The 12,659-nt window shown below is 43.7% G+C and overlaps 1 protein-coding gene across 2 annotated transcripts in view; it reads left to right on the top strand.

Moving 5' to 3' along the window:
* Positions 1-1,767: 1,767 nt before the first annotated feature.
* Positions 1,768-12,659, top strand: part of kcnab1a (potassium voltage-gated channel subfamily A regulatory beta subunit 1a) — a 121,323-nt gene continuing 110,431 nt past the window's right edge. Inside the window, exon 1 of one of the 2 annotated variants that reach the window (XM_071898695.2) lies at positions 1,768-2,021. In XM_071898695.2, the coding sequence (XP_071754796.1) occupies positions 1,768-2,021 (254 nt within the window). Of the gene's footprint in view, positions 2,022-11,548; positions 11,833-12,659 lie in introns of those variants that run through there. The other variant, XM_071898615.1, reaches the window with a different exon arrangement.

Genomic DNA, 12,659 nt, shown 5'->3' on the forward strand with positions numbered 1-12,659 from the left:
ACTTTGGAGTTTGTTAACTTTAAAGTTCAAAGCTCAAATACGCACAAACACACACGAAAGGAACAAACCCCCCTCATGCCGGCATACACATGAACACTTATATAAATCTGAAATACTATCAAGGTTTAACAAACTTGTACTTAGATATTTAGTAAAGTGTGTGCATGTGTTCATATATTTCAGTGTGTGTTGTAGCCAAAATGAGTGTGTTTGTGATCGTTGTGTGTGGCGAAGGTGTAAATTTGTGCCTCTCCCACAAGACTTGAGTCCTGTGACACGAGGAATGGTGTTAAGACTCCAAGACTGACATGGTCCTGTATGTGTGTAAATATAGAGATTTTACTGTTACTAGCTCTGAAGATGAAAAGCAACAACTTGTGTGTGTGTATGTGTGTGTTAATTATTGTTCATATCCAGGCTTGTTCCTCCAAATAGTCTCCTCCATGCAGCGTTGCAGTACTCGAGTCCTGGACTTAGAGTCGGACTTGAGTCTCAGTTTTGACAACTTGAATATTGATGACTTGAACTTGGACTCAGACTTAAATATTGATGACTTGGATTTGGACTTGCGCACGGAGGACTTGAACTTGAACTTGGGACTCAATCACCTTAGACATCGGCTCCACATCTTTTCAGTGTTGCCCTAAATTTATACCTGAACATCTGGTTAACAATCTAGGCCTACATGTAGAAAACATGTGGAAATTCATCTTACAACACAGCCACTGATAGGATGATGTAAAGTATCAGTGAGTGTGAGGTGCCGCTAGTCAAGTGTTGGATGAAGACGACTCCATCACGTATTGTGAGCTTCGATTACTTGGATTTTACATTAACTGGCGCCAAAAGTAGTGCAAAATGTAAAACATGTATAAGGACAATCGAGGAAAAGACTAGCATGTTCTAGCGTGGATTACTTGAACTCAGACTGGGTCCTAAGACTTGAGTACTGAGGAGTTGAGACTGGACTCAGACTCGGATTTAAACATTGAAGACTTGGGACTCGACTACAACACTGCCTCTATGTTTATTGTCTAAACTCACACTCAGGTGTGCACTGTGTGTATGTTTACATTGTTGTATGTATTTATATGTTATGTACACTTTACTGTTTGTATGTATGTGCATAGTGCCTCTGTGCTCATGTGTGTATAGTATGTGTGTTTGTGTGTGTGTGTGTATTTATGCTGTTGCATAGTGTTCATGCACTTGGGTGTGCCGGTGTATACACCTATCATCTATGCATGGACTGTGTGTGTGCGTGTGTGTGTGTGTGAGTGTGTGTGCGTGTCTGCCTTGTCTACACCCTGGCATGTTTGGCTCTCTCCTTTTAGGCCAAGCCAGGCTGTGACGAGACAAGGAAACCAGGATCCTGTTTCAGACTGGAGGAGGCTATAAGAGACCAGAGAGCACACCAAACAGACAGATACACAAACACAGAGAGAGAAACAGAGAGACAGACAGAAAGAAGGATAAAACCTGGGGAGAGAGACAAGAAACAGAAGACTTGGAAAACCAAAAAGAGAAGAGCCAGAGAGTGTGAGACCTGCAGGAGATGGTCAAAAAATAGAGAGACAAGACAGAGCCGATTTAACACAGACAGACAAAGCAGGAATTCCCGAGACACGTGTCACTGTCTGAAGCCGCAGTGATCGCTCATCCCAAAAGGGGCGAAGGACTTCGAAACACTCGGACACCTGAAGCCCCTCCCCTTTCAACTCGCTCTTTGACCTTTGCCCTTGAGGGTCGGGGGCACCCTCTGGGGCCATGCTAGCCGCCCGGAGCAGCGGAGGGGGAGTGGGGGGCCATGGACCGCCCCACTCCCGCCGCAAACACTCAGTCGCCTCGTTCAGCGGGACGAAAGCCCGAAGCCAGGAGGCCAAGCACGCCGCCGCAAAGCAGGGGGCGCCGCTCAGGCACAAGGAGGCGCTGATCAGAGAGATGGAGACCAACTGGTACCTGAAGATGTTCGGCATGGGCAAAGAGGAGACAGTGGCACATAAGACTGGCATGATCTACAGGTCAGTTGACACCTGTGTGTGTGTGTGTGTGTGTGTGTGAGCGAGAGAGAGAGAGAGAGAGAGAGAGAGAGCTCAGATAGCCGCCATGTGGTCATACTTAACACAGTGCAAACAGATTGGAGGCCTAATTTGTTGTACTGCACTGCTTGTTGATTCACAAAATCAGTTGGCTCCTTAAACACACACACACACATACACACACACACACAGATATACACAAACACATGTATACACACACAAATGCACAAACACACATATGCGCGCACACATACACACAAACACGTACACACACAGCCCCCCCTCCACACACATATAATTTACACTTACAGTATCAAAGGCTCATTAACTAAGATCAGGGACTTGGTCTGTATGTATGTGCATGCGTGCGTTTGTTTTCCTCTACTTGGCATGCGTACACGTGGGCGAACGCTGATGGATTATTCAATTATTTTTGGGCCGGGCCATCAGTGACACTCGATGACAAGTGTTTCCCTTCTAGTCCTATCATTTCATTTGTGGGCATTGTGTGTCGCAGTAGTCATGCTGGTCATAACGACCCACGGCTTAGAGTTGTGTCACCCGATCTGGCCTTAATGCGAATAGCCAGCATCTGTCTTGCCACATTAGACTGTGTTGACATCTCCTAACACCATGGTGACAAAACACATGGAGGAGGACGGAGAGAGAGAGAGAGAGAGAGAGAGAGAGAGAGAGAGAGAGAGAGAGAGAGAGAGAGAGAGAGAGAGAGAGAGAGAGAGTTTTCGATGTAGTTTGTATAAGAGGCAGACAAAGGGAGGGGAGTGGTTAAATGACAGTGGGGGGGAGACAGAAAGCACCAACAGCATTGGTTACCAGGCTGTGACCCACATCACATTTTCCACTTTTGGAGGTTAGAGTTGGAATAATAGTGCAGCAAGTGCAAGTGACCTTTCCCTCTCTCCCTCTGTCTGTCTCCTTTTTCTCTCTCTATCCAAACAAAACTCATGGATGTTTTCAGCATTCTCTCTCTCTTGCTGTGTCTCTTTCTCTCTCTACCCTACTCTCCCTTTTTCTGTCTCTAATTGCCTAATCCGACTGTGTCCCATTCCCATCATTCAAGCCTAAACCTCCAAATCCCTGGGAGTGCAGTCCTGCCTTCCTCCTTTCCTGCTATCTCCTTTCCTCTCCTCTCTTCTTCTCTTCCCCTTTCTTCTCTGGCCTCCCTCCTGGGTCTGGCTCTGTTTCCCTCTCTAATTTGGAAAGACAAAGGAGAGGACAGAGAAGGATGATTAACAACCAAGGGTGCAGTGCGATGACAAAAGTGTCGAGGTCTCCCAAATGTTTATGGAGCCATTTATCTCATAACGTAAAGTATTTAATAATTCAAAAGCGTTTCCATAATCCCAATTTGTCTGTTCAAAATTCTCAGAGAATTAATTGGCAACCGGTTGCATGGTTGTACTGTGTGTGCAGGGAACGTTGTCACACGCAAACAGGTACTTCACATATCCTTACCTTCTCTTCATTGCAACGAAAGTTTCGGGCAGACACATTGTGCTCTATATTCACTTTTATTGCTCTTGTTTGTATCAGAAATAATATATACCAGACATTTGGGTCATCAGGGGTGATGTAGGAGCATTGCTAAGGCTATCTTCTAAACGTGAACATGTATGCTGTTGTAATACTTAAAACAACCATCATTTGTGTAGTCGTAGTTGTGTAAATAAGTTGTGAGTGGGACCAATGAGTTAGATACTTCATTACTTAGCTTAAAAAGTAACTAGTTATGTTACAAAGTTATTCTTTATTAAAAGTAACTTGCTGGAAGTAACTTGTTGGAGCACTTTTTGTGTTACCCACTTGAACACATGCCGTAGCACTATGGCTTGTGCTTGCAAGTGTGTTGTTGAGTATTGTTTTAAAATGCAATGCAGGACTATGGGCTCTGTGTTTAAAATAGTGAGCCAATCTCATTTATGTCAAGCAGAGTTACATTGCATTTTGTTCAGTTAACAGCATGCTGTCTGCATGAGATGCTGCAGGACTTTCACTTTCTCTACGTATACAAAAAATTTAAACAATATGAAAGAAAAAGAAAATTAACAACACTAATTTTAAAAGGTAACTCATTACAAGAATTGAAAAAGTAACACGTTAAGTTACTAGTTACAAAAAAAGTGAGTTACCACCAACATCGGCTGGAACTCCCCTAACCCAAAATATGTCTTGCATCCCTCATGTTGACAATATGAATGTAAAATGTATTGGAACCGCTTTGCTATTATTGGGTTGTAACCTATTTTGCACAATCCATGTCTCAGTGCTTAAAATCCTTCTTTAACTTGTCTCCATCCTCTTCATGAGTATTATGTGTATTTCATTAGTTAAGTCTATCAGGGATCAAAGATTTCACTTGGATTGACTTGGCGGGTCTATTTCATAGAAAGAGCAGGTACCCCTAATGTTGTGTGCAGTCAGTGTAGATTTTAATTGAAAAGTGAGGGGAGAATATGCTTTACCTCATGGTCTCCCTTGTCAAATCAAAACGCACTGCCCACTGCTGGTTGATATTCCACATTTGGCTTTAAAGGTTATTTAAGAGTTGGCCTGGTGACACGCTGGTTTGCTACTCACTTCACATGCTCTTTATTTGCTGGCTCATAAACATATGATGAAAGGCTCTCATGGCTTGACCGACAGATTGACAGGTGTGTGTGTGTGTATGTGTGTGAGTGTGTGCATGTGGAGTGTGTGTGCTTGTGTGTGTGTATAATAGGTGTGTTTCAAAAGCGATGAGCTCAGTGGACTACCAATAAAAAGGAGTACATTGTGTGAATCAGTATAAGATTAGCACGACCTTCACACACACACACACACACACGCGCATACACACGCACACACACACACACACAAACTCGCACACACACACTTACATACAGACACGCGCATCCTATTTCTTTTAATTTGACTGATTGACATGCATTCTTAAGGAAGAAATGATACTGGCCCATTAGTGTCTGATCACCGGGACTCCATTATTATAATGTGGAGTCTGTCTTCTTCTTGACATAACTACTCACTACTCAGTCTGACCTAGAAAAGACTTGGGCATCAGCCGAACCCCTCCAAATGTCCCCTTCTTGCCAATCAGCCAATTCTTGCCTCAAGCACACGCACACACACACACACACACACACACACACACACGCCACTGTCTGCCAGCTCTTCTCTCTGAGCCCCTGACATGGATGCCAAACGCCAAGCGATGGCTGGATATCCTCACACTCATTTGAATCAGAACAATTGCTGCTATCCTTTTAGCTCTCTAGTGATTCTGAATAAAAACTGGGGCAGAATATAGACACAGAAATCCTTGTTACAACGGAGCCAGAAATAGCCTTTTCTTCCCCCTAAATCTTTTTTTTTTTTTTTAATCAGGCAACTTTGATCTCATGCTAATTTGTTTCTGATGGAGATAAAATATTTGGTCCTTTACTGAGCTACGTTTTCTCACGATTGTTAGTGTGCAAGTGGAATATTGAAATTCCAGTTCATGCACACTGCCTTAATAGGTCAAAGTTGCTGAATTACATTTTCTGTCGCAGGCAATAAGATAAGACAAATAAACTTAAGTGGATAAATTTAAGTGGTTTTGTTATTGTTTATCTAATATGTATAAAGTACGTATACGTATATCTATATGTATGGATTTACTTTTACAAGGACAACAATGGCATCCTGAGAGCAACTGCCCTTTGTGCTTTATCTTAGAATTATATAGTTTATATCATATACTTATATACAAAGTACATGCATACATACACATATACAAACTATATATTACATAGTTTTACATAGCTGTCCTGGGAGAAACATTCCACTGATTTGTTGGATAAAGTAATCTGCAGAACATGAGATGACAGCAGGCTACAGTTGTTGAATCAAGTATAATAATAATAATGCTAAACAAAACCAAATCAGAACCAAAAAAGTAATGTCATCCCCCATGAATGATGCAGTCACCTTTTGGGCCAATCAGTAACAAGATACACCATCCAAGTTTCATCAAAATCAGACCAGCAGCTTTGACCTTTCCAAGTTTGACCTTTGATTATATCAGGCCAATCAGTGTGATTTTTTTTAAATGTCTGAACACAGAATGCCAAAATAAGTAATCATTCGTCAAAATTCCACCAGTGGGGTCTGAGATGTAATGTTTGAGTTTAGATTTTGACCTTTAATTATAGCGCCCTCATTAGGCCAATCAGTGTAATGGATGTGTAATGGATGTGTGTAGCTAGTTTCATGTCAATTGAACTTACAGTGTAGGAGTTAGGGCCTTTCAAATTTATTTTAAGTGCCCCCATCAGGCCAAATAGTGGCATTTTTTAATGACCAGAACACAGCACATAAATGCGTCATCCCTTCAAGTTTCGTCAAAATTGCACCAGCAGTGTCTGACATATTATGTTTTGAGTTAAAAATGTTGACCCTTTAGCCAAGCTGCATTACCACCAGGACAGGGTGGAGATTCTTTGTCGGGCAAGTGAAGCTGGCCCTCTGAAGTCTGAAGCTACAGTCTCCATATTACCCACTGAGCATGGCATGCACTAGTTCTACAATGGTAAGAAAATACTTTGGGGACAAAAGTATCTTTCTTCCACTATAACCCAATTGATAGCGCATGGGAACACTGCCAGGATTAGAGGTTTGTTTCCCACTGTGGCTGCCCATACTAAACATATTTGCACTCACAGTACTGCAAAGTAACTTGCATCCACCAAACTCCATACAGTAAGCAAACAACATATTTACACACTCTATGAAGAAGCCTAACCAGGAAAATCCAGGTGAAGGGTGTGACCTCCTTTTGGTTTCACATATCCACTTCAGTGATTAACAGAAGATGTAGATGGAGAGGAGGCGGGTTAAAGAGGGAGTTTTCAGCCTTGAGACAGCTGAGACGTGGATTATGTAACACGGCTGTGCGCTCTGTGTATTGTTATGTTATCTTCCTCACTCTGCTCTTTCACTCTTTAGCATTAGGCTGGTTTAGATACTCAATGATGATAACAATGGGATTTAGTAGAGTATGTAGGCCAACACACTGGTGTTAAACAGGACCAGGACAGTCCCCGAGGCCTAGAGACTGATCACTGGCATAATTATTGCTGCCATAGAATCAGAGTTGATAGAATGGGCTTTCTCATGCACATAAACAACCCTGAGTGAGAATTTTTGATACGCTGCAGGTGGCTGGTGAAAAATGGCTAGGCTGAATCAAGTATGTGGGTATTTTATTCTTTTTTATTCGCCTGCAAAAAAAGTATTCACCCAAGTCAAAAATGGTGGATGCACATATGCATCATAGCTACAAATACACCTTTAATACTGTGGAAATAAGTACTTTTGGTAACTTGGAGAACGGGTAAATGATCTGAGTCCGTGTGGTACTGTGCCATGGCATGCTGCTCTACACATTCTAATTCTTTCATGCCTTGCACACGCTGGATAATTATCTGACATACACTATGCAATCATTATATAGGGATCCACTCACTGGAGGGGTTGAGGAGGGGGGGGGGTGCAGCAAAACGAACGAGACAGAAAAAGAGAGCTTAATTAGTCTCTGGGAAGATGAAGCTGATGGAAAAAGAACAGAAAGGAAGTGGGCAAAGTGTTGGGAATTTGTGAAAGAGCGAGGGGGAGAGTGAGCGAGAGAGAGAGAGAGAGATAGAGAGAGAGAGAGAGAGAAAGAGAGAGAGAAACAGGCAGAGAGGGTTAGTGAGAGACAGGGAGAAAAACAGGGAGAAAGAGACAAATATCGAGGCAAAAGGGAGAGCCTGTTTTGACTGGCAAGCCGTATGATCCGTCCCGTCCTGTTGTTCCTCATATGGCAAGAGGCTGGATTCCCCTGCTTATTGCCCTACCCCCCCCCCCCCCCCCCCCCCCCCCCCTCTCTCTCTCTGTCCTCACCCTAACCTCACCACCTCCCTCTCCTCCTCCTCCCTCCCTCCTCTCCCTCTCCGTGGGTATTCTTGTCAGTGACTCACCTGCCCACGTGCTGAGTGGCTCAAAAAAAGAATGTGACTGTTCTCAACACCAGAGGCCATGATGAAAGGGAAAAATAAACACACAGACTGAAAGAGAGAGAAACAGAATGAAAGCGTGACAGAGAGAGAGAGAGAGAGAGAGAAGTAACACAAGTGTAAAACGGATGGTAAGTTGTTATTGTTATAATGCCATCTGAATTTTGACTTGTTGATTTCTCCAATATGTGCATCTACTCTACCATTTTCTATTGCAGACACTTTAAAACTTTTTATCCAAATTTAGTTTCAGTGGAGAACAACACACTAGTGCTCTTCCCCCATAGGGACCCACCACAAACATGCCCCCCAACCTACATATGGACCTGAGCAGCAGCTCGAGAAACGCTGCTCTACTGCCTCGTTCTCTGCCCCAGTAGTTATTATTATGCAGGGATGTGATTTTTCAGGGTTTCATCAGGTTTTCATCTGTTCTGGGTACACAACTCCCATTCATTTTTAATGAGATATTACTGTTTTCTGACTTCATCCTGCTTTTTGTTATTGATGATCTCATTCCTGGTTATGAAGTCTACCACAGGCAGGACTGGGAGGTCCAGTGTGAGGATGACAGAACAGGCTGGTGTGTTTGCAACGGTTTGCACTCAACAATAAGATTTGTCTTTATTAGCAAAACTCTCCCATTACCTCACAAAAACCATATATATATATATATTTATATATGTATATATATATATATATATATATATATATGTATATATATTTATTTATTCATTTTTTTTGTGTGTATTTGTATGCGTATGTGTGTGCAAGGGTGCATGTATACATGTGTATGAATGTGTGTGTGTGTGTGAGTGTGTGTCCAGTGTCTATAAATATACTGTAAACACACTCTGGCATTGCATAAGCTCAGCTGACATTCCTGCTGCCAGGCAGGATCAGTTTTTCCACCCATCTTGTCGGACAATGGACACAGCTGCCCCTCTGCCAATCTCCCTCCCTGGCTGTGCGTGTGTGCATGTGTGTGTGTGTGTGTGTGTGTGTCCACATGTGTGTGTGTGTACACACTGCGGTCTGTGCATTAAGACAATGATCTTGGCCAGAGTTTCTGCCACAGTTTCATTTTCTTTCAGCTGTAACAATGTGGTCAACCTTGCATTGGGTGTCTGTTGGCTGTCAACTCTGAAACAACAAAGACAAAATGATGAATATTTCACTTCAACACCGCTCTCACACTCCTACACAGTTTTGAAAGAACAACAATTGCTCTTCATGAGTGCATTCTGCCATTGTAAACCTTTTATTTGTACAATCTCCTCTGTCATGGGTTCTTAAAGTTTTTCAGCCTAAAACCAACATTTTAAAAAATAGTCTGACTGTGGGACTAAGAAGACACCAGCACTCATCAGGTAGGCCCTTACCAGAACCAGGTCTATAACACATTTTGGGGTTCGGACCCAGAGTTTAAGAAACAGGGGCCTGCCAAGCAGCGGTACCTGATATCTGACTCAATGTGATGAAAGAAACCTGATCCTGACAAACAAAAGTTAAACTTAGAAGAAGGAGTTTACACTTAAATAAAGAGCAGCAACAACATGGACACAGTTGGTTTCAGACACAATTTAGTAAATAAGTTGAATTTCTCTCCTCTTTTCATTAATGTATGGGCTAATCCCTGTTGTTATGTCACATGTACCTTTTTATTATGTCTGATTAACTTTGGGCTGGCCAACTTTGGGCTCTGTGTGTGTGTGTGTGTGTGTGTGTGGTATTTTGGGAACGATGAGGTTTATGCAGCATTTGTTCAGTGTACCACGATGATCTGTTGAATACCAAGGCAATGGAGGAGCAGAAGTGTGTGTGTGTGTGTTGGTGTGGATGTGTGTGTCTGTGTGTGTGTGTGTGTGTGTGTGTGTGGGGGGTATTCTGCTGAAATTTCCTGATATGGGAGAGTGGCATTCCTCCTCATTCTCACAATCCGCTAGAGGACCAGACATGATGTCATGGACACTCTCCCAAAGGGGCCAGAGGTGAGAGGTCACTCTGTCCAGCACCAGTATGTGTGTGTGTGCGTGAGAGAGAGGGTGAGAGAAAGAAAGAGAGAGACAGAGAAGAGAGAACCACAGAAAGAAAGAAAGAAAGAAAGAAAGAAAGTTCCCCAAATTGTTTCATGGTTCACTTCAATACAAAAACATTGCACTCAGACTGTGTGCAATTGTGCAGAACATGCTAATGTCTATTTGTGTGTGTGTGTGTGTGTGTGTGTGTGTGTATTTTAGGTGTTTGTTATGGGCAAAACTCCAGAGACTCCAGAGTACAGTCTGTTTAGGGGGAGGAGAGAGAAGGGGGAGTGGAGGAAAGACAGAGTAGTGGAGGAAAGACAAAAGAGGGAAAACAGTTGAAAAGGAAATACGGGGGCGATTAAGAATGGGAGAATGAGACTGGGAGCGAGTGAAGAAAGGGAGTGATGCATGAAGACCTGGGATACACGGGATACACTGTCGGGATGTTGAGCGTGTGTGTGTGCCAGAGAGAGAGAGAGAGAGAGATGGGGGTGAGGAAGAAAGAGGAGGAGAGAGACACACACAAACAGACAAATGATGAGAGAGATAGAGCAGAGTGGAAGAGAAAATCAGGAGTAAGAGAAAGGGTTTGTGACAGAGGGAATACTGCGAGAGACAAAGAGAGGATGATAGGGAAAGTGGAAGAGAGTGGGAGAGAGGATAAGGGAGAGTTGAAGAGAGAGAGAGAAGGGTGGAAAGGGGTAGTGAGAGAGAATGAGAGAGAGAGAGAGAGAGAGCGAGAGAGAGAGAGAGAGCGAGAGAGACGGGGAGAGGGAGGGGGGCGGGAAAAAAAAATGTCCCAGATTCCCATGCCATTTAATAGGGAGCAAAACCAAACTGAGTTTATAGACTGGCTGAGCAGGGGGCAAAGTGACAGCGTGAGTGTGTGTGTATTTTCTGTGAGAGAGAGAGAGAGAGAGAGAGAGAGAGAGAGAGCGAACGGGAGAGAGCGAGTATCTGTGTGTGTGTGTGTGTGTGTTTGTACAGGGAACATATGTGGCACAGCCCATGGAGGAGTACATGTATGGAAAAAGGCTGTATTTCCAGTGTGGACTTTCAGCCTGCTGACAGCTTGGACTCTCCATCCAAGTTCATTATGGACTCTGGAATTGTGGTTTTCTGGTTTCTGAGTACGCTTTTCTAAGTTGGATTTTTTCCTTTTTTTCTTAAATAAGGGAATATACTTTATAAGGAGTTTTGTCAGGACGAATACGTTGCTTCACTTTGAAATTGAGAGTTACAGCACTCGCGCTCACACACAAACACACACACACACAGAGTCCTCTGGTCCATGCAGTGCTGCGTGGGCGAGGGACCTACCTGGATTATTCTGAGCGTACATGTTTGTGGGACAGACACACAGAAGACGGGAGAGACTGAAAGAGCGGAAAAAGCGCGGGACTGAGGAAGGCCTGAAGAAGAAACCGCCGTCATGTACCTGTACAAGGCGACCTGCTCGGAGATCCCCAACCCGAAGCAGAAGGGGTCCAGCAGGCCGGCAGACAGGGGCGCGGTCCAGGCCCAGGGTCCGGGACAGGGGCGGCTGGCCAGGCAGGCGTCGGCCGGGACGGGGCCTCGACCCTACGCTCCTCTGATGCTGTGGACGGGGATCAAACCCAACAGCGTGCTGGAGCTCAAACAGCTGGAGGAGTTTCTCAACTTCCACTCGCTGTCGCTGCACGAGACGGTCAAGAGCCAGACGGGCATGGCGTACAGGTAACGGTGCCTGTGTGTGTGTGTGTGTGTGTGTGTGTGCGCTTCCTGGATTCTCCCGCCCACTCCTTAATACTTCCAGGCTCACACCTACAGGGCTAATTGGTAGCCATGGCAACCGTAACGCCACTAGCGACGATGAGAGGGATGGACTTGAGGGGTTTTTGGTGTGGATTGTTCTCTGCCTCAGTGATATGTAAAGTTTTGTATTTTGACCCTTTGGTGCCAGCTTTGATAAAGCTTTTGATTTATGGGTGAGGGCTTTGTTGTAGTTTATGGTTGTGGGACTTTTTTGAGCTTTTTGAGCCTTGTTTGGCGTGAAAAGATTACAACGTGTGTGTGATTCTGAGAGGGAACATTTTTCAGTACACTACAGTTTACTGCGTCATATGATGTGATGTTTGTTTACTGATGGCTACTTTTGTAGCATTCCTGCGTCATTAGAGAGAGAGAAGTAACATTTTAACTCATGATGTCAAGAGTACAAAACAAGCACACTGAACCACCAGGATGCCCCACATATTCTCTAACAATTTTAAGGTTGTCCTTGTTTATGTTATGCAATGCCCACTGCATCATGGGGACTATTGATCTCGATGTTAAAAGCTACCAGCTGATTGATCACTCATTGACTGGCACATACGTGAGGCACACAATATCTCTGTCTGTACTTATTTATAGACTAACTGTGATCTGCTTTACTTTTTTTTGCTTTTTACTTTTCTTCACAATTTCATGCTCTTTTTCAAAACAAAAAGAGAAGAATAATGCTATGTTCTGCACTCGTATTTTAGTGTGTCACATGTCATGTTCTGTCGTGGTGGATTTAA

Source organism: Centroberyx gerrardi, chromosome 6 (genome assembly GCF_048128805.1).
Source record: "Centroberyx gerrardi isolate f3 chromosome 6, fCenGer3.hap1.cur.20231027, whole genome shotgun sequence".
Classification (NCBI taxonomy): Eukaryota; Metazoa; Chordata; class Actinopteri; order Beryciformes; family Berycidae; genus Centroberyx; species Centroberyx gerrardi.